General features: G+C 36.8%; 1 protein-coding gene across 3 annotated transcripts in view; it reads right to left on the bottom strand.

Moving 5' to 3' along the window:
* Window positions 1–21,919, bottom strand: part of LOC124183590 (protein MTSS 2) — a 62,655-nt gene that overhangs the window by 38,026 nt on the left and 2,710 nt on the right. For all 3 annotated transcript variants that reach the window (XM_046572257.1, XM_046572258.1, XM_046572259.1), the window contains exons 2-3: window positions 13,277–13,338; window positions 7,683–7,756 (exon numbers count right to left, since the gene is read on the bottom strand). In XM_046572257.1, coding sequence (XP_046428213.1) covers window positions 7,683–7,756; window positions 13,277–13,338 — 136 coding nt within the window. The remainder of the gene's footprint in view (window positions 1–7,682; window positions 7,757–13,276; window positions 13,339–21,919) is intronic.

The following is a 21,919-nucleotide window of genomic DNA, read 5'->3' as shown; positions in this document are numbered from 1 at the left end:
TTCGTTCGAGAGGAATGTAATTAATTATACAGACAACTAACATAATTATTTCTTCTCTATCGGTGTTTAATGATCGTGACACGCACCGTTTACACAATATCGCGGGAATAACAATTTACAATTATATATCTCCGTTTTTGCGTATGTATAATGTTTATTTATTCACACAATAAAATTATGCTGGTATACTTAAATATGGGTAAAAGAGCGCGTGCCAATATTCACTGATATATTTTTATTCTTCTTCGCTCTGTTTTTGACGCTGCACTTACGTCGCGTGTTTCGGATAAATAATTAATTAACGTCGGTAAGTGTGTGATATTACATTAATATTAATGATTAAAAAAAAAAAAAAAAATAATCGTCATATTTTCATGAAATACGGTATCCGAGGGTTTTAAAGCCGTTAATCACGAATCTTAATTTGTACTTCAAAATTCGAATTGGATATATGGAAACCTATAATATGAGAACGGAAAATTTCAAGACTGGTTATCGTCCAGTCCAAATTCGCTCGTTTCTTTTATCATTGTCAATACGCGTGTGGTGATTATTCTAATCGGACTTGCAGAATCTGGTTTTGCGCGGATGTAGGTTGCCTGGCGGATGCAAATCGGATAGAGGAGGAATTGAAACGCCTCGTGTGAATCACGCACGACCAAAACCAAAAAAATCTACGTACACGTTCCATCCATGAAGATAGAGATAAAATATAAAAAAAAAAAAAAAGAAAAAAAAACGGCGCCGGTTATACAAATATAACAGCGTATTACAAAATGCTGTTTCTAAAGTGCCTGGTAGAATTCGATAACCGATGAGAAACAAGTGGTACGAGATAATTATGACACGCACAAGTATGAATCCGTACGATTTTCAACAACGCGCTGTAAAAATCCACAGAACAATTCCTCCTCTTCCTATTCACATGATTCATTGTCTGCAGTTTTACGAAGCGACAGTGTTATTGATATATAAATAAAATAAGTGTAAAGTAATCAATCTACCGTTTCAGAATTTCGACAATTGCGGAAAAACTTATCGCCAAAATAAAAAATGTCCATGATCAGACGTCGATTGAATTCGTTTGCATGGAATATTCTCCGTATTGTGTAATACAATTTTACATTTCATCAAGCTGCATTATGCAACCGACTTGTAACATACGTACAACTTGTACATAAAATACGAAAATCGGATATTGAAAAGGAGCAAAAAAGAAGAAAAACGTAGTGGCTCTGAGCACTTAATCGAATCTTCGATCGCTGCGGGTAAGAAAATTGAATTTTCCGAATTACCAACGTGCCGATAACCCGGTTTTCGTGGTTCCAAATTCAACGTATGTATACATAGGCACATACATATATATATATATATACATATGTAATACCTATATGGGTTATACGACGTACCGCGAATCGAACACGTTATATTACGTACCACAACCGGAAATGACGAAAGGGGCACAAAACGGATGCGTAATAATCAGACGTGATTTTTTTTTTGTTTTGTTTTGTTTTCATTTTCTTTCCTCTTTTACCTCTGTTTACCTACGCGTTATTTTCATACCTTTAGGTTGTATATGTGTACTATATATAGATACGTTAAATTGTATAAAATACGCGTTCCCAGACGTGCGGCGTCGTGTTCGTACAGGAAATTTGAAAAAAAATATGTACATATATATATATATATATATATATATATAAAATTTTTAAGTTGTTACGTATAATACTTGACACAAACGACAGAGTCGAAAATTGTGTCAGTAATTTTTGTCAACAACGGTTTTTCAACCTTCAAATTCCATAAATCGGATGAACGGAACGAACGCGACAATTGGCATGGACATTTATATTATAAGAAAAACACAGAAATCCCTCGCAAAGAAACAAACGCGAGAAGAGCAATAATAATAATAATAATAATAATAATAATAATAATAATAATAATAATAATAATAATAATAAAACGGAAAGAAAGGACAAAGAAAATTCACTTCTTCCTCTGATGGGAACCAGTGACGCAGGGTAAAAGTGTAAACAAAAGATCCGAGCGTAATTCTCTTCTATTTCGCTTCGATTCCTCTCCTTCTCTCTCTTTCCTCACGTCGACAAACAATTCCAGTCACGGCTTTATACGATTTACACTGTCAGTTACAACAATATTGACGATATATACGAGAAATCGTCTCCATTTTTAACCGACGATATTCGGCAGGAATGTTGAAAAAATTCGACAACTTTTCAGCCCGCATCGTTTGAAGTAGGGTAAGAAATGAAACTTTGAATAAACAAGGAAGTTTCGAATGGTCGGAAACCCGTCGGATGAAATTTCCGAAATGCAAGATAACGAAAATTCAAGTTACGATGAAGAAAAGTTCCTTAGAGCCTCGGTTTTCGGACCATTCGAAACTATGAAGGTTTCGCCAAAGTATGATTTCTTTAAAATTTCTCCGCCAAATAATTCGGAATTTTGCATTTTTGTAAAATGTCAAATTCGTAATTTCAACCCCGCCCCGCACACCGCACAAGGTTGTTGCACGGATCATCATCACGGCATGCATGGTATCGACAAAGTGTACGTCCATACATCCAAGCAAGTGCATGACCCAGTGACGCTTCGGGGTTGAGCCGAGGGTGAAAAACAGAGATGGAACGGCTAGAAGACGAGAAAAGAGGAGAGGAGAGGAGAGGAGAGGAGGGGTTGGCGAATTGCAGCCTGGAGGGTGTTGAACCGCGGAGTAAGGGGAGGAGGTCGGGTCGGGGTTGGCAACGGGTATATCGGAGGATCAATACCCAGGGAATACAGAGCGGAGAATGGAATTGGGGGTCGACGTCCCGGTAACGTCCTGGTTCAGCCCCTGCCTGCCTGCCTGGCGACAGAGTTCTTGGCCAACTGGGCCAAACCCAACCAAACCCCAACGAACGAACCCCCAACCGGACCAGAAACACCCTGAACTTCCCAACCAGGCACACAGCATCAACATTCTGCAAAGTAGGTATCGTAAACACGCCGACGTTGATCGGAAATCTAGTACCAAGGTGGAAGAAGAAGGAGACGAGGAGAAGTAAGAAACGCGCAATAAGAGAGAAACGCGAGATAAGAATAAGAGGAGGAAACGAGAAGAGCCGATGCTGCAGCGACGGCAGCTACATTCGGATCGAATCTATAAATCTTTCTTCATCTACTTCTCCTTTTCCATTAACGGTACTTCTAATTAGCGCTTTGCGGTTTCATCGTGTACGCTCCATGGTATGTAGGTACCAAACGTACCAAGGTATGACGAACTAATCAACGTTGGAGAAACAGGGATATGATGAAAATCAAGCGCACGTATGAACTGATAGATGATGGACCGAACATGGCCGTTAACTTGGAAATCAAGTAAATCTTTCCAACTGGTTGACATCGATTTCAACGAATCACTGAAAATCATTGGAGTTTAATGGCAATCGCTTGGTAATCTAAAAAGTTTATAGAATCTTGATGAATTCCAACCATTTCACGTTTACCACGAGACTTACAAACGATTTCTTCACTGAGAAAAATTTCATTTGTTATGGTAACTAGAAAATATCAGTAAAACAGTTCTCTCGGTGTTCGATACGCATAAATGATATCCAGTTATTTGTCAAACGAATCGCAATGATTTCCAACGATTCGAGTTATATATTTCCAAGAATATTACAGTCGTTTAATTACCTTTGAGCTAAATTTTGATTTCTGAGTGTTGAAAAAAAAGAAAAAAAAAAAAAAAACCACGCCACGACTACACCTGCCTAAAAAACGAACGGATCTATCTCTCCTCGAAATTTTAGCCGTCGGCAATTTTAGCCACGCGATTCACGTTATTCTTCCTCTCCGTAAGTTCCATTACGAAATTTGCATAGTCTCACACCGAGAAGTGCAGCAAGGCTTTTAACGGTGCAGCTGTATAATGGAATTACAGAGAAGGTATTGGATCAGTGACGCGTGTATAACCGTCCACCTAGGCATACATTGGGTATATAATACCTACACGATGGTAGGTACCCGGAGTGTAAATCCTTGAAACGTTTGCCAGACTCTGTCAACGAGGAACTGCGCAATGGGAAGAGGTATTATAATCTGAAAGAGGGTTGAAGGAGGGAAGACGACGTCGAAGGGATGGGAAACTCAAGCTTGGGACTCGAAGTCAAGCTTGGGAACGAACCGTTTGGCTGATGCACCGTCACGAGAGAGATTCGACAAAATCGATCGATCATCGCTGCGGGAAGCCCGAAGCGACGTTAGTGCAACGTTGGAATCGAGATCGGGTAGATAAGAAAGATAAACACGTGGGTGGATCTATATGTAATCGGAATCCAGAGCCGGGCATGCATCGTACGTAGCAGGAAGTGAAACGATTTTTCATAATCTTCTCCTTCTGGTGGTGCGGCACATTGTATATATATAGACTCCGAGAGCTAGTTTCTTCACCGTCGAAGAAGTCGACTGAACGTAAACGAAACGGCGTTAAATATCCCTCCGACTCTCGAAATTGTCTGTCTAAGCCAAACCGTTCTTTGATATCGGAGGGGAGGAAAAAAGAAATTATATCACGCGTGTATTCCTTCATTGATTAGGGAGTAGATCGAGAAAAAGAAGAAGATGAAGACGGGAAATATGTCTCTACATCCCGGATCAGGTTCCAGTCGATGGATGGATGGCTTTTGTACATTCTTCAGCTGGTCCTTGGAACAAAGAAGATGTCCAGCTGCCTGGTTGACTTAAAGTCAGCGAGAAAGTCTCACGTTGCGACATACGCGAAGACCCTATTGTGCGACCCAGTGATGCAGGAAGAGTGTGCCATAGCCTTGTTGACGATGTGAAACCGAGATCCAACGACGCAGTTCGGAGCCAAACCGCACACTCTGCACATGCCTTGGATGGATAGTCGAGAACCAAATCCAGCCAAGGTAGTCAGGCAGACTATCAGCGCGTGCTACCGTTTCCCAGATGCTTGCGTATCCTCGATTCGAAAATCGTGGGGGCGGAAAAATGCGAACAGACGGCGAACGTAGACGAAAATGAAAAAGAAAGAAAAAAAAAGTAAGAGGAAGAAGGGGGCAAAAAATAGCACAGTGTATACGCAATTAAAAATTACGCAAGAACTTGGTGCGAGGTTCGTGTTGCACGTGCTGTTGCTTTGGCGCCAACGTTTGGAGATGAGAAGTAGGAGGAAGAGACGATGACGTGGTCTGGTTTACGTCTTCGTTACAACGAAAGTGAGACGAATGAACTCGAGTTGGAAGAACCGATCAGATTCTATTTTCATTTCCACTCGCGCGAATACTCGAAGAAGAATAAGATGGCGACTAGAAATGAAAGTATCGATTTCGGTAAACAGACTGTCAGACAGTCTGGCGCAGTGTTTTTCAGCCCAATTATCGTGTTCCAACAAGAAAGGTGCAAGCTTGGGTACGAAGTGTCGGTTGATTCAAAGCGACGTATTTTCGTCATGATCTCTCTACGTGCGACGATATTATTGTAATAAGGTAGGTATGACGATGAAAATACCGAATCTAATACGCGGTGACGACGACGACGAAATTACGCATCGCTTTGAAACAAATGTATCGCCGTTTCGATCAGAGACTCTTAACCAAGTTTATACACGTTCCAACGCAACGCCGACAATGACAAGATATGACCGAGCATTATTGCTGGAATTACGTAAGCTAGCGTAATAACGCAACTTGGATTCATTTTACATTTATAACCATACCATACATCGCACCATCACCATTGGTCACGGTCCATTATCCATAACCAGCAGTGATCTAACGTACGCACAGTGTATAATGGATGTATAGATATTTTCTTCTCTTATTACCTCCTCAAGATCCATGATTGATACGAACGTCACAATAGACTATGAGACTGAAGTTGGTAACGTTAACGTAACGAGAAATAAGGGAAAAAGTCATTGTTGCACAATTGCAGAATGATTTTGAATGAGTTGACTTTTTAGAATAAAGAGTACATTTTCGTTAATCATTATTTGCTAAATATCGGACATTGTTAAAGGTGCCAAGTAACGATTTTTCCTAAACACGTATCGTCAATAACTTTCTCCTGATACTAAAACCAACGTTGAGGATCATCACATGTACCAACCATTACATGCTTCACGTTTCTCGTGATTCTCTCCTCACTTTATACACTTCTTTTTCCTCTACTTGCTCAGCGAATGACATCAACTCCACGCCGCGTATAACGATGATGAATTAAATCAAAGACATTGTTCGTCAAGAGATTGGTTGGAGCTAGACCTCGTTCCACCTCAAGAAACTCAATCAAAACTCCTCAAAACGAACAGACATCAAAGGCGAACTTCTTTCCACGACACCATGCATAAATTAACGAAGTTGAACCTAGCCGTCAAAGTGAGGATCCAAACCTTTTAAACTTTTTGAAAATAGAAATATACAGTTCAGTTTCACCTTCATAATTCTACTAAAGTAGGTACCGGAGGTTAAATATATTCGACAAAATTTTTGAATTCGTACTTCGACACCTCATTCCAATGTACATTAGAACGTCTGGCTGTTAATTTCAACCTCGTCATATAAAATGACGAACCCCTTGTATCGTCGATGTAACACTAACGCGTAAAGACTGCGTCACGACAGTAATCATCGGCAGTACCAGGCCCCAGCAACAACGTTAGCGTTGCTCCGACGAAACGTTCGATGAAACAAAATAAACCAGATGATATGAACACTTGCAAACAGTGCAAGTGCGACAACAACGGTACATGTATCATCCAAAGACCATCCACCATGGTCAAGAACCGACCAACTGACCAACTGCCCTGACAGTCCAACGATTTGCAACCGTTGTTGCAGTTGTCCCAGTTCTTTGCTCCCACACTCGACACACCTCGTACATACATATATCGCGTATCGTATCGTATCCACGACGATTCTGAACGCGTTTACGCGCATTCGCGTCTCTCTCTTTCTCTCTCGTCCCGCTCTCCACCGCCATGCACCCAACATCGTCGTCGTCGCCGTCGTCTGTAAGTGTCGGACGTGACCCAAATCCAAATTCGACAAACACACCACGTATCGGTCTCCTTTCCTCTCAGCCGCTGTTGGACAGCTTCAGAGGTTCCCTGGTTATATCCCTCCTCCTCGACCGACGAAAAGCCCTCCGAGAAGAGATCTCGGCGCCGCCGTTCTTTCGATATATACATATAGTATATCCTATATGTATATAAATAAAACCCTCGTTCACTCGCTCGTCCGAATTCGTTTCTCACTACGGGAGATTCTCTATGCTCAAAGAAAACCATAAGAATCAATTTTATATTTCCCCTCGATGTAGTATCTATAATTTTATATACCTATGTATATACAATACATGCGCATATGTATACACACGTGTACGATACAATGGCTTACAATTAAATCTATGTTACGTTTATTTTTCGAATCGTTAAAAAAAAAAACTGTATGGATGTTGTCGGAATTAGGAAAAACGAGGTACGCCTAACCATTTTGCTCCATCGTCGATCCTTTTTTCGTTATTGCGACGCTGAATCAGTTTCCGAGGGTTACTCTACTTTTTTTGCGGTTTGAGATAGAGAAAAAAACGAAAAAAAAAAAAGGGCAAACACTTGTAATATTGTTTAAAAAATAACTTCAAACTTGACTCACCTCTGGCACTCGTAGCGGCGTCGGCGATTTTTTGAAACGCCTCCAAGTATGCGGATATCGCTAGAATCGCGGCCCTGTAAAAATAAAGGCAGAGGGTTGAAAATAAATCTACGTAATATAAAAATTTATTCGACCGACTCGCCGTCTTTCAGAAGACGAAACATTACAACAAGCGGTGATAAATGTACCCAATATAATTTGTTCCACATCTCGGATTACATCATTCGGATGTAGGTATGTATGTACCTATCTAACGACACACGTTTTATTATACATTCGTCTTTGGCATGCGTTAATTTCTCATTAACCTTTTACGTAAGTCATTTTTCCACTGCTGACCAAAGGTACAACTATAAAAATACTTCCTACAAGCCGTATACATACCTACGTAAATTGACTAAATTACTGCAGAGATTGTTTAACAGCCGAGAATAAAATATCTCTGAACAACGGCGTGGTCATAATATATATATATATATATATATATAATTGTTCGATTATAATTGATTTTTTAAATTCGTCATAAATAATTCATGTGTCAATGCGAAAACGTATTTTCTACGTACTTATTAGGTATTGTTATTATTGTTATTATATACATATATATGTAACACATGCAGCACTTTGATGTTGACAGCGCGCGGGAAACTCGACGGTTAAAACACAACATCCGGAAATTAACCGATCCGTAACGAGAAAGAAACGAAAACTGTATTCCACCAGGCATTATTAAACAAACGTCACACGAACATTGCACGAAATTATCAAGTTTAACATACAAAATAAAGCCAATTGACAAGCGGCACGAGAATAATTTCATTTCTTTGCACAAAGTTGCATACCATACACGTATAAAACGTTACGCATATAGAATAATGTCGCAAAAATAGCCCAAAGAGAAATATCTGAAGCTTGATTTGTTTTACAAGGCCTGTGTTAACAGATATATCTGTTAAACTTTTCTAAATATAGATTGCATAAAACGTGTACGTAAATAAACCTATTATATATACAATTGTTGCACGTACGTGACATAATATATTTTATTGTTAGCGAGATTCGTAAGGCGGTACACAACTGATTTCGAGAACAATTAAAATAAATAATAAAAATAAAAACCACGAGAAAAAGAAAGAGAGAAAGAGAGAGAGAGAGAGAGAAACAATCGAAAACAAATGAAAAAAAAGGGCAAAATAAAAAACACACCGATAATCATTATAATTCCATGGAAGAAGAAATGAATGACTAAGCGACCTCGATTGATGGTTTATCGTGTTTTTCATCTGCTGCACGGTTTAAAATTTAAAAAGCAACCGTGACTTCTAATATACGGGAATTAAAACAAGTATGAAATTTAGTATATTATAGGGTGTGACACGTGCCGGTTGGTTGATTGCTCATTTTTTGTCATTCCTTGTAGATATTGCGATACGTATTTCGAATTTTTTAAATTTAACCATACATACTACTTGTTCCGATTGTTGAGTAAAGAAAATTCTTGTAAATTAATATTCGAATGAAAAAACTGTTATGTTGAAAAATTCATATTAAAATTTCACAATTGATGACGATACAATATATATATATGTGTGTGTGTGTGTATATTCAACACACATATATATCTAAGTTTTAATATCTCTGAATCAACAGAAAGATACAAATAAGAAAAAAAAAAAAAAAGAAACTAACGCATATTATTTTACTCGTGTCACAAACGGTGTACGGCATCGATTATAATTGTACACACAGTGTGAAATATTACAGCGTGAAGAGAGAGAGAGAGAGAGAGAGGGAGAGAGAAAGGAAAGAACACATACGTAGAACGTACAAAAGCTACATATGTTTATTACAGATGTGTAAAAGCGGAAAGAACTTGCATGGTAAATGTAATGTAACCCGGTTGTTCAGATCCGTGGAGAACGATTGTTTTTACCTAAATTACCGCGATGCGTTTCATATTGTTATTATTATTATTATTATGCAGCAGCAGCAGCAGCAAAATTATAAACCGAGACATAAAAGTATTACGCATATTGTTATATTAGCTGTGTGAAAAAACTAAAATACATTTGATAACTTTACCATTTTCTTCTAATCTTGAAATTATTGTAATATTTTTCGTTCTCTCTACCTTTTCATAATAAATAAAACAATATTTGATAATCAGTTGAACCGACGAGTTGAACGCTATTTAAAGTAATTAACAACAACTCGGTGCATAACGAGAATGATGGATGAATAATTAGGTTAGAGAACGGTATTAGATGATGATGATGATAATTTTTTATAATACCTACATATACGTTAATCGACGAATGCTTCAATATTACGAGGCATAAAGTTTAAAATAAGTTTCAAATAAATCAAGATACGTGTAACGATATTAGTGTTCTTTTTTTTTTTTCATTTACTTCCATTATATTTTCCTTTTCCACTTCATTCTCTGCTTTCCGTCTTTCATCCTGCACGTGGTGTACGTGATACGCGTAGTTTTAGATACACGACATCAACCATGCGCAGTGCCAAGGAAGAAGTAAAGCACAAACGAGCGACACTCAAAGAAACTAGAGGAGATTACAATCACCAGATGTTTGGAGAAAATGCTCTTGGATATACATTACGTGTATTCTTTTACTTTTCTTTTTTATTTTCTTACGTTTTATTTTTTTCCCCGTACGGGAAGGATGTTCTAAAAATGTATGGATCGTACATACATACGTACGTACATACATACGTAAAGCCGGCAGGCTGCAGCAAGCTGATACTGAGATAAGGAAAGGGAGACAAACGAGAAAAAAAAAAAAAGAAAAATTAGAAAGAATAACGATAAGAACGTGTCGCATATTGTAACAATTCGAAGCGTCAACACTTTCGACCAATAACTCTCTTCATCGACTGCCTGCAAACGATACGATGATTTACATATATACTACATACAATATATATGTGGTATGTATATTGTAGACAATACTCTGCTTCTTATATATGGGGCGTTCCGTGTCAAATTAGCAACCCTTGTACCACACCTCCATCGATTTTTATCGTTTTTCAGTACGAGAAGTTCTTACCAACTCAAGAGGGTCTCGTGAATAATTTTTGCACATTTTTTCAGCCACGGATGATGTTTATATGTATAACAAAAAAAAAAAAAAAACATCGCTAAAATAATTCCCAAAAAGTTTTTTTTTTAATCCTAAGATAATTAAAATCACACCGATTCTGTGATTTAAATTGTGATTTCTGAGCATTGCACGCGATGATGAGATCTCGATGTTTACTTTTTTTCGCATGTTTTCAGTTTTTCCATTCGTAAATTGTTGTTGGTTTTTTTTTTTTCTCCTAATATGCCTTGCTTTAAATAGACTTCAAAGTAACATTATTTTCGTGATTCCGTGATGTATTCAGATCGGGGAATAGGAAAAAACTGAAAACTTGCGGGGAAAAAAAACAAAAAGTAAATATTGAAATCCCATTATCGTGTGCGGTGCTTAAAAATCACATTTCAAATCATAGAATAAGATATAAAAAAAAAAAAATAGCGTTTTAGGAATTGGTTTTTGCAATTTTTTCTTGTTTTTTTTCAAGGTTTCTTGTTTTAAGGTAGGTACGTGTGGTGTTAATTTGACGTGGAATGCCCCATATAATGTATAGGTATACAAAACATTTATACTCAGCAAGCGTAACGTACATATTACACAACTAGTACGTAGATACACGTGTATGAATTGTATATACGGTAATAAATTACATACAATATCTTTCCAATAATTCATCCCACGGGAATTTATCAATGACGCGAAGAGAATTTATCTAGAGACGGGTCAGACGTCGGTCAACGCTGTTACTCGTTTAGTATCTGACAACATATTTATCCTCAACGCGCCAAATCGATTCTATCTACTTATGTATACATAATATATATAATATACATATACATACATATATATATACACATACGTGCATACATACGTGATATAGCACATGATTATTGTACTGCACACATTTAAATCGAAGTGTGTTTAATTTTTGATACATATATTTTACGAGAGCAACGATGAATGATCTAAAAAAAAAAAAAAAAATAAAATTAAATTCTTGATTAAATCATCTATTCTATTATGCGTGAATAATGAAACATGATAGAATATTTTATCATCGTGATCCCCCCTCCCCCATACGAACAAGAATATTGTATATTTTTAACGACGTTATTCTCCTTTACACTTATAACACGACGTGTGATATTTTTGCAAGGAAAAAAAAAAGATCGATTCTTTCTCTCGCAATCAATCGAAGCGCGAGATCGATAGAATTGACGAAAAATTTTTAATTATCTCGTACACCGTACGTAACGTATAATATCCTGCCATTTAACATATTTTAGGATTAATAATACAGTCATATATACATGTATTATAACATATTATAGGTATAATAGTCGTGAGACCATTTATACGCGGAAGTAACAACTGGTCTATTTATTGCTCTCTGTAACATACGTATAATATGTGAAATATATATATATATATATACACACGTGTATATATACGCCTACGTTTGGTAACTTTTGATAATATAATGAAACGAAATATACTGTATATCCTACACACATGTATACACACGTTACACATATACATAGCTGGATGTATTCGACAGTAAAGGGTTGGTTTGCGTGGGTAGAAATAAGAAGGATGTGAAAAGTATATAACGCAAAGAGGTACAGCTTAATATATATACATATCTATATATAGGTATATAACGACTATCATTACATCTTGTTTCACTTTAAAACATCCATTCCAACTGCACATGCACGATGTATAAATGAATGTCACATACGCATACACCGGGACAATCTCTTGAAACTTGAAAATCAACCGCGCATGAGCGAGTTTTATCGGCTGGCCATCCCGAGTTTTCAGCTGTCAAACTATTTCTGCCGGCGATGCGGTTGATACGAATTTTCGAGGTTAGAATCTCAAATAATTGAGGCAGTGACTCGGAAAGGTTTGGGAAGCATTTGTTATCGGGTCGGAAAGTCGATTCTTCAAAGAACGGTGGGAATTTAATGCTTAAGCTCTTTGAAAATTCAAACGTAGACATTTTTCGTAGGTTGGCCGGCCTGCGACGCAGACAAGAACATCGCTGCTGGAAAATTTCGCCGACCAATGAGATTTAATTATCCGGCGCATGCGCGGTTGATTTCCAACTTTTAAAAGATCGTCCCGGTATATGTGATTAACGTAAACTTTATGTTTCGAATCATGAGAATTTAATACCCTTCCTACGATAATTCTTATAGTTGTTGTAACTATATGTATATAGGTATAGACGTGCATATTACGCGCGTATAACGAAGGATGATTCAATTTAAATATTGACCATCACAACACCCGTCAGCGGTTGCAGGTTTATTATACCTGCAATGCCGCCACCACCTGTTCAATAATATCCGATGTAGGTATACCTACTCGAGTAGCAATCTTTTCTTTCCATTAATTTATAACACCTCGCTGCACCACAGCGTCTGGTAAAATTGTTTGTTTAAAAAAATAATCGCCGTGTGACGGTTGTTAAATACCGTCTAATCTTACCTCAGGCAGGTGTGCAGTTTTGTTGCTTTCGATATAAGGTCTTCCCATAACGGTGTGCCGTTCTGCAAAAGATAATAAGAAGACAAAGATAATTAATTAACAATCAAGATGACAAAAAAAATTAAAAAATCAAACAAGTAATACATTAATTTTAATAATACAGCAATAAATAATATGTCAAGTTTAATGTAAAAATTATTCGTCACGGTTATAATTATTTTCTAAATTTCATACGTAGGCGTATTCTTCTTGTATATAGAAAATTTCTTCATTGCATTATCCTGTAACAAACGCATTGCTCGATTAGGATCTGTTTGAAAAATAAAAATAACAAAATTTGGAAAAAAAAAAAAAAAAAACAGCAACTGTTGTCACTTGTTCCTAGCGATTACAAATTGTTACACGAAAATCGTGCAGAAATCTGTAATATCTACTGCCGGTAATGGAGGATGGGGTGAATAAAAAAACTAAATAAAATAAAAAAAAAAACATTACACGAAATAAAATAGTAGAAATTGACGATTGAGGGAAAAACAGCCTGAAATATGTATGAAAAATTTGAAAAGCATGTAATGCTTTCGGGAAACAGATGTGCAATAATTACGTTACGGAGACACTCGATGTGTACATATACATATAAACTGTACGCATTATGTACTCCGAAAATAGTGTATAATGTGGTCTCTGCGGTGATGAGATATTGTAAAAACCGCCTACCTAGCTTGCGCATACATACATATACCTATACATACAAATCCATCGATCCCGATAATTTCCGATACTTTATACGTATTAATTTCTTCCTCCCCGTGCGAACCTCTTCAACCGGTTCAACACGCAGCAAACCGAGCGTATCGCAATGTATCGCAACATTACTCGTGTGCAGTTAATTAAAATTTCCCCGCGTATCGTATCAATATGTATACACTACAATTACACACATATAACACGTAAATGGTGAATTTTATTTTATATTCCTCGAGTATTTTAGTAAGAAATAAAAATTCTATCAATTTTCCAATCGTAATACGAAATTTTGTGACACATGTAGGCAATGTGATAAAAAAAAATTTCAGTTATAAATAATGTAATTTTGTTGAAGGGTTGAAATTTGGATGAATATCGATAATTTTTTTTTTTTACTTTTTTTTTTTTTGTAATATCCATTTCCTCAAGAGATATTTCACGGTAAGAAATTATTGCAGGTATTCGTAAGATGCAGAAACATCTTTGAAAATATTATACAAATAATAGTGAATACCTGGTAAAAACATTGTTATATATATATGTATAAAAAAAAAAAGTAAAAAAAAAAGAAAGAAAAAATTACGCTTAGTTTCAAATAACTTTAAAATAATAAATGAAAAATTAGGAAGATTCGTTACTTCGTTGTGTTTTTGTTTTTTTTTTTTTTTCTTCTTTTTCACTTATCGCGACGAGTAGTTTTAATCACAAGACAATAATACAAAGTTATTGGAATATCCGGATTTTCTTTTTGTGACGTTATAGTCAATTTAAGACTAAAATTCATCAATCACAATCAATATCGGTACAGTGTTCTATACTATAATTGTTTCGGTTTGTTTGCAGAAAAATTTATTTCCGAATAAATCGAGTCATCATCGTGAAGCGAAATCGAACGAATCTGGTTAAATATAGATTTTAAACAATTTTTACAAACGAATTTCAAACCAAGCACGGATATCTAATTTTCATTCCCTACGATTCCGCTATTTTTTTGTTTTGTTTTGTCTTGTTTTTTTTCAATTTTTCATTATTAAACACGTATTCTTCGTAGCGTGCAAGTACAAAATTTTTTTAAAAACGATAAAAAATAAATCAATAAAAAGTGTCAATTTTCGGGCAAAAAAATTTATCCTTTGCCCAAATTTTTTAATTCGTAGCAAATGCGATAGACATTCTCTTCATATTTTCGCATCGTACGTATCTCCCTGTCTCGCGATTCAAAGTTGCAATAAACGAAATAACGCGATGCGGCGGTGCGACGGGAGCGATGGGGGGAGGGAGGGGAGAGAAAATAAAAAATGAAAAACTAATAGTAGCGTTACAGTAACAGTACAAGTAACAGTGCAGCCACCGAGCTTATAGGTTGTACGTTATATATACCTGTGTCTGCTATCTATCTATCGCTGCTGAACAGCTAGATAGAAAGAGAAAGAGACAAAGAGAGAGAGAGAAGAGTGAAGAATTTATAAAAGACGATCTCTTTATTTCTTTTTTCTTCTTCTTCTTCTTCTTCTTCTTCTTCTTACCATCGATGCCAAAGGGATGCTGCTGTAGGAGAGAGGATGCCCGTGCAAAAACATATTATAATAAACGGGAAACGATAAGAAACGATTCAGTATCGTAACTGTAAACTAACGCCAAGCTGACTTCAATTTTGGTCATCTTTTCTTTTGCAACCTTTATTGCATACGTAACAATGTATGTATGTATGTAATGTTTTACAGTCAACGTAAATTTTACAGCGCTGTGGCATTACTCGATTAATCGGCAGCTTCTGTGAAATTGTTATTTTTTTATTTATTTATTTTTTTTTGTTTTGTCTCGTTGATCAACGGAGTAATTTTTTTCAGCGATTGTTTTTCCGATCAATCGATTAGTCGACGATTTCGATCGGTCGTTTTTTTTATTCCGGCTAATCGATTGATCTACAGTTGCCTCGTTGTAATTCAGCAGATCGATCGGTACATGAATCGAAACCGTCGAATATTCGGAAGAGAAAGAAAAGAAAAAAAAATAACCGATTTATCGAAACGTTCAGTTAATCGTAATTAATCGGTCAGTGCTATTAATTTCTCGCTAAATTGGGTATATGTGTATATATAACAGAATCTGATTACCCGTACATAACATGCTTCGTTAAAAGGTTTGAATAAAAAAAAAATCTTTTTTAATAAATCAATGTTCAATTTCTCCTTTATTTTCATTCTGCGACATATGTAGCCTAGGTACAAGTGTGGTGTGTGTGTGTTTTTTTTTTTTTTTGTAATTTTTTGTAATGATTTTTCTTCGATTCCAAATCCGGCATCGTCGTAACATCACGTGGGTTACGTTGCAACGCACGACATACACACAGTCTCAACGCACGTACGTGACTTTAACGTGTGTAGTGTTAAACCGCGGTTTCAACGTCAATATCCCATGACCTAGGTTCATGGTTCGTTCGAGAAGCGTTTGAACCGAAGCCGCGTTGCCGTACGGGAAACGCGATTGTTAGAATTAATTAAAACATTCTGGGAATGTGAATAATCAACCGGCGATAAGAAAATGTCAAAGAGTAAAATCGACGACGTAAGAAAAAGAAGAAGAAAAAAGGATAACGTAACTTTCTTTGCTTTGTATGATTTTGTCTCTTTCGGCGTTATTTTCATTTATTTCAATAATCTTCTTCTTGTAAAATAAATCGTCGCGTTCAATGTCATGTTTTCATTTACAGCTTCCTTTGCTCCTTTCTGTAATCTTTTATATCATCTCATAATATCCCTCTACGATCTATGGCGTTATTATTATTATCATTATCATTGTTATTATTGTTATCAACTTACTATACCGTAAGTGCCGCGAACTTTGACCAGCGACGATTGCACACGCGCGCAATGATAAATAACACCATCTTGATTATTAACAAAAACATATAACAATAATAAACATGTAAATAATATTTGAAAAAAAAAAAAAAAAAAAGAAATCAAGACAAATCGTCTGGTATATTTACGATAATATACACATGTATATGTATACATTGTATGTAACATGCATGTTACATACACTAACCGGGGCGACCTTCAATCAGAATCGTTTACAGGTTCAAAGTTCAATTAATACCAGCGACGTCTATAGAGCACGTGTCTTTTTTCCTCCTAATTCTTTCTTTTTTTCTCTCTCTCTCTCTCTCTCTCTCCGTCTCTTTTTCTTTCCTTCCTTTAGCTACTGCTCCAGAAGACACGAGCCGACGATGTGCGATTTTGCCTTCTTTTTCTTTTTCAAACGAACGATCCACCCGGTCACTCCTCTCTCTGTCTCCTGATCGTTAAGTGAGAATATAGATCGTACGAGATTGACGTAATATATAGATATACTTGTTTTAATAAGATCCCATTTCGTTCAATAGACTCTCGATTTTTATGCAACAATAATAGTAATAGTAATAATAAGAAAATTGCACAAAAATGTTTGAATCGGTAATTCGATACAAACACAACGAAATTCTACATAGTAAACGAGGTTGAAGTTATTAACGTTATCGTAACGATAAACATATACTGTTTTCTAATTATTGTTGTCTTAATTATGGTTTATCGAATTTCGAACACTTCGAAAATTGTAAGGTAACGGTTTTTTTTCCTAGTCCCGACTCGTTACGATAACGTTATTATACCTCGACGTAAGAATGGTAAACGTATTGTCCGCAGAGTTGTCGACCAGTGAGACAAGCGCCGGTCTTTATGATAAGGTTGGAGTTAGTAACGTCAACTGCAACGATGCATTTCTATGAAAATAATCGTTACTTTTGGCAACTTAAAATTGTCCGAAATTCAAATAAATCGCGATGAAGCAAAACTGTGTAAATATTTTATTTTCTAATTTTTCTCAACTCAACTATTACACTTTAAAACTGTTCCGAAATTGAAATACAGAAATTGTTTTTCCAAATTTTATCACGTTCAAACCCTTTAACAACCAACTTTCCTTTTCCTGTGAATAAAAAAAAAAAAAAAAATCATTCTTCTGAACCGCTTCAAATTTTTCTCAATAAAAATGTTTGAAATATTATACTTATTAAAACTAGTGTTTTTCATTTTTCATGCCTCGATAGAAAGTTTTTCAAATCAAATTATTCGGTGGTAAAAATTTCTTTAACGTGCGTTACTACTGTTCAAATTATTTCAGTATTTTGAAAATGAAACGTAAAAAAGAAAAAACAATGTTAGTCAAAGTGTTGACGTTACTAAAACTTCAACCTCGTGCTGTCTTTACGTACAGTCAATACATACGGGAACGATCTCTTGAAACTTGAAAATCAACCGCGCCTGCGCTAAATAATTAAATCTCATTGGTCGGCGAAATTTTCCAGCAGCGATATTCTTGTCTGCGACGCAGGCCGGCCAACCTACGAAAAATGTCTACGTTTGAATTTTCAAAGAGCGTAAGCATTAAATTCCGACCGTTCTTTGAAGAATCGACTTTCCGACCCGATAAAAAATGCTTCTCAAACCTTTCCGAGTCACTGCCTCGATTATTTGAGATTCTAACCTCGAAAATTCGTATCAACCGCATCGCCGGCAGAAATAGTTTGACAGCTGAAAACTCGGGATGGCCAGCCGATAAAACTCGCTCATGCGCGGTTGATTTTCAAGTTTCAAGAGATTGTCCCGGTATAAAATATAACACAAATCTACAGCCAGCAGCTACCGGTAGAACGAGCTTTTTGTCATTCGATGCGAGGAAGCGTTTCTGCTGCCCTGCACCTCGACGACGACGACAACGATGATGATGATGATTATGATGATGATGGCGGTGCTGAGGGCAACCGGCAAAACCAGGATCGAAGAGAAAGAAAAGAAGAGAGAAAGAGAGAGAGAGAGAGAGAGAGAGAGAGAGAGAGAGAGAACGAAGACGTAAAAAAGCCGCATGGAAGAAGCGGAAGAGGACAAACGACAAACGAGGATGACGAAGTTGAAGCAGACCAGACTAACCGTCGTCTTTACTCTTCTCTTCTCTCCTCTTCTCTCCTCTGCCGTGCAGTTTTAGAGTTCAACTGGTTCCCCTCAAAGGGCGAGAGAATAACCGGCTGCAAGTTAGGCCTTTCAACAAGCCATTCACATTCTACTATATCGTATTCTAACTAGAATTATACAAACATTGTATTATTATTTTTTTCATTTTTTTTTCTTTTCTTTTTTTTTCAAACTAGTTGCTCTCTTGCCTTTCATTTGTTGCACGGTGTCCGTTATGCGTATAATATGTATACAATATGGTACATACGTATAACGTGCAACAAAAGAACGGCAAGAGAGCAGCTTATATGCATAGTAAAAAGACGCAATGTTTGGCGAAGAGACAAAAAACGTCAGGGAATAAGATAAGAAAAAGAAGAAGGAAAATATATATATATGACGATAAATTGTTGCACATGATAATTACATCCGAAATAACAATTTAAACGAAGCACGGAGTGCAATATAAAGAGAGATAGAGATAGAGAGATAGAGAGAGAGAGACAAATAAAATACAGACAAAATCAGTAAAAGATTATTAACTTACAAGGTAAACGGTAGGAATGCGCGGTATTGGAAATTAGATACCGATTTTCGGTACGGGTTTCGTATTATTTCGGCAGTTTCAAACAAGTAAGAAAGTACAAAATTAAAATTAGCACTGAACTAAGAAAGTGGGAGGAAAAAAAACAACTGTACGTGCAAACGAGTAGATAGATAAAAAAAAAAATAGACTGAAATCGAACGCGGAAATGTAAAAAAATAAATATAAATAATAAATATGCATAAAATTGTACAAATAAAGAAAGACAAAATAATAATAACAATAATAATAATAATCTGAGGGGGATAGAGAGAGAGAGAGAAAGGTTAAGAACCAGAAACCAGTTCCTGACGAATTCGTACCAAAGGGGCCGACTCGTTCCGAGTCCTGATTGCCAGCGTACACCTGTTCGTGTGTTGTTATAATGCAGGAAAAGGAGAAGAAGATTGATATGAAAATAAAACACTGGGAGAAAATTCATAGAATTATATCTAATACTCTCAATGCTAAAAAGGACCGACGAGAGAGAGAGAGAGAGAGAGACAACTGCGAGATTGATTAAAAATTGCGGTATACCATCTATTTTGTTGTTTTGCGGTTCCCTTCACTTACTTCTCTGTAATACGACAATACCGCGTGTTTCCGGTACGCGTTTGACAACCTTGTATGTTGCATTCATGCCAGTGCACACCGCAATATTGATATTCATCCGTCTTGGCGGTTACGCGCTGTCGAACTTCTTTCTTTCTTTTTATTTTTTCTTTTATTCTTTCTTTTTCGTGTTGCGCAATCTTCGACACAGCGTTTGTAAAATCACCTGACCGTGTTTAAAAAAAAAAAGAAATAAAAAAATTATACGATGTTACAAAAGACAGTCGTATTAATTATTTTTTCATCATGCGCGTGAAGGGGGGAGGGGGAATAAAACACAAATTTACGTGACGTGTTTAAATTTGAAACGTTGATAATGAATATCGTGTAAAGAATGAAAAATGAAACGAGGAGAAAAAAAAAATAAAAATTTACGAATTTACTTCTCCACATTCCGCATTTGGAAAAATTTTAGTCGCACCGAAATTTCGCGCACGTAATTTTTTTTTTTTTTTTTTCTTTCTTTCCTTTATCTTTTTCTTTCAACGCTACGTTCAGACATCAAAAATTCAATGATTAACGGAACGATTCTGCGGGAAGGTCATTTTACACCAGAAATCATGTCATAAATCATCGTATTACCGTCATTGTCATTACCGTTATCACAGAAATTAAATTTACGAAGAAAAAAACAATAAAAAAAAACTCGATAACCTCTCGTAGCGTCAAATCATATATTATACACACATATTATCTTGGGTTATGGCCGACACGGATTCTGCGTGTAAAAAATAAAGCAGCCAACGGGAAGATCGTCGATGCGGTGAGAAGTAAAAAAAAAAAAAAAACACCTCGCGCAATAAACGAACACCCCCCAACTTCGGCCTCATTTCCATTTTCCTTTACAAAAATATTCCCATCCGCACATGGCTCCTCAAAACGTTCTCTCCTACTATTTACCATCATGCGCGCCGTAATACGAACGTTGAAGAGATTTTTCGGTTACGTTACGTTACGTGTGGAACAACGTAGCACACACATAACGATAAATTGCCGGTGATACGGTTATACTACGTAGAGACGGAGACAGACAGACTTTGCTCTTTGTGCCCGGAGCATGAGCATTCAGCAGCCTTTCTCGGAGGGTTTTGTGCGTGGCTTTGAAACAGGATGCGCGTTGCATCTCTTCTCTTCTCTTCTCTTTCGTTTCTTCCTATTCGTTAAAGTCCGTTGCAGCAGCAGTCGGCTTCTTCCTCTTCTTCGCCGGTGCATCCGTCGCCGTTGGGTGTATACAAGAGAGAGCTGTACAGGATAGGAGAGGATAGGAGAGGCTTGTTTACTTTGTTCTCCGTCAACATACCGTCACAAACGACGACGAATGTTTCGTGCACACAGAGCCGCGTTCACCGAGGTGCTTGCATTCGTGTGGGGTGTTGAAATATTAACGCTCGCCCCTCGCTCTCTTTCGTATAACCAATACCAAACAGGCTTATCTTAATACTTGAACTTACGTGCCGCGATTACACGGCAAGCAACCAGAGACTAACTCTCTCGGTGTTGCTGCTCGCTGGGCGAGGAAGAAGAACGAGACTGAAGTTAGCAACGTTGTTGAAACAGAAATTACTATTTTGCACCATTGGAGTAGCTGGAAAAATTGAATTTACAAAATTGAGTCTGTGGGTCAAAATAGAACGGCTCGATTTGAGTTTGTTAACCCTTTCGGTCGCACGTTACTGTCCCTGAGACAAATTTTATAACGAGATAATT

Source organism: Neodiprion fabricii, chromosome 5 (genome assembly GCF_021155785.1).
Source record: "Neodiprion fabricii isolate iyNeoFabr1 chromosome 5, iyNeoFabr1.1, whole genome shotgun sequence".
In the NCBI taxonomy this organism is placed as follows: domain Eukaryota; kingdom Metazoa; phylum Arthropoda; class Insecta; order Hymenoptera; family Diprionidae; genus Neodiprion; species Neodiprion fabricii.
Note: the sequence above shows the minus strand (reverse complement) of the source record. Positions and strands in the feature narration are given on the sequence as shown.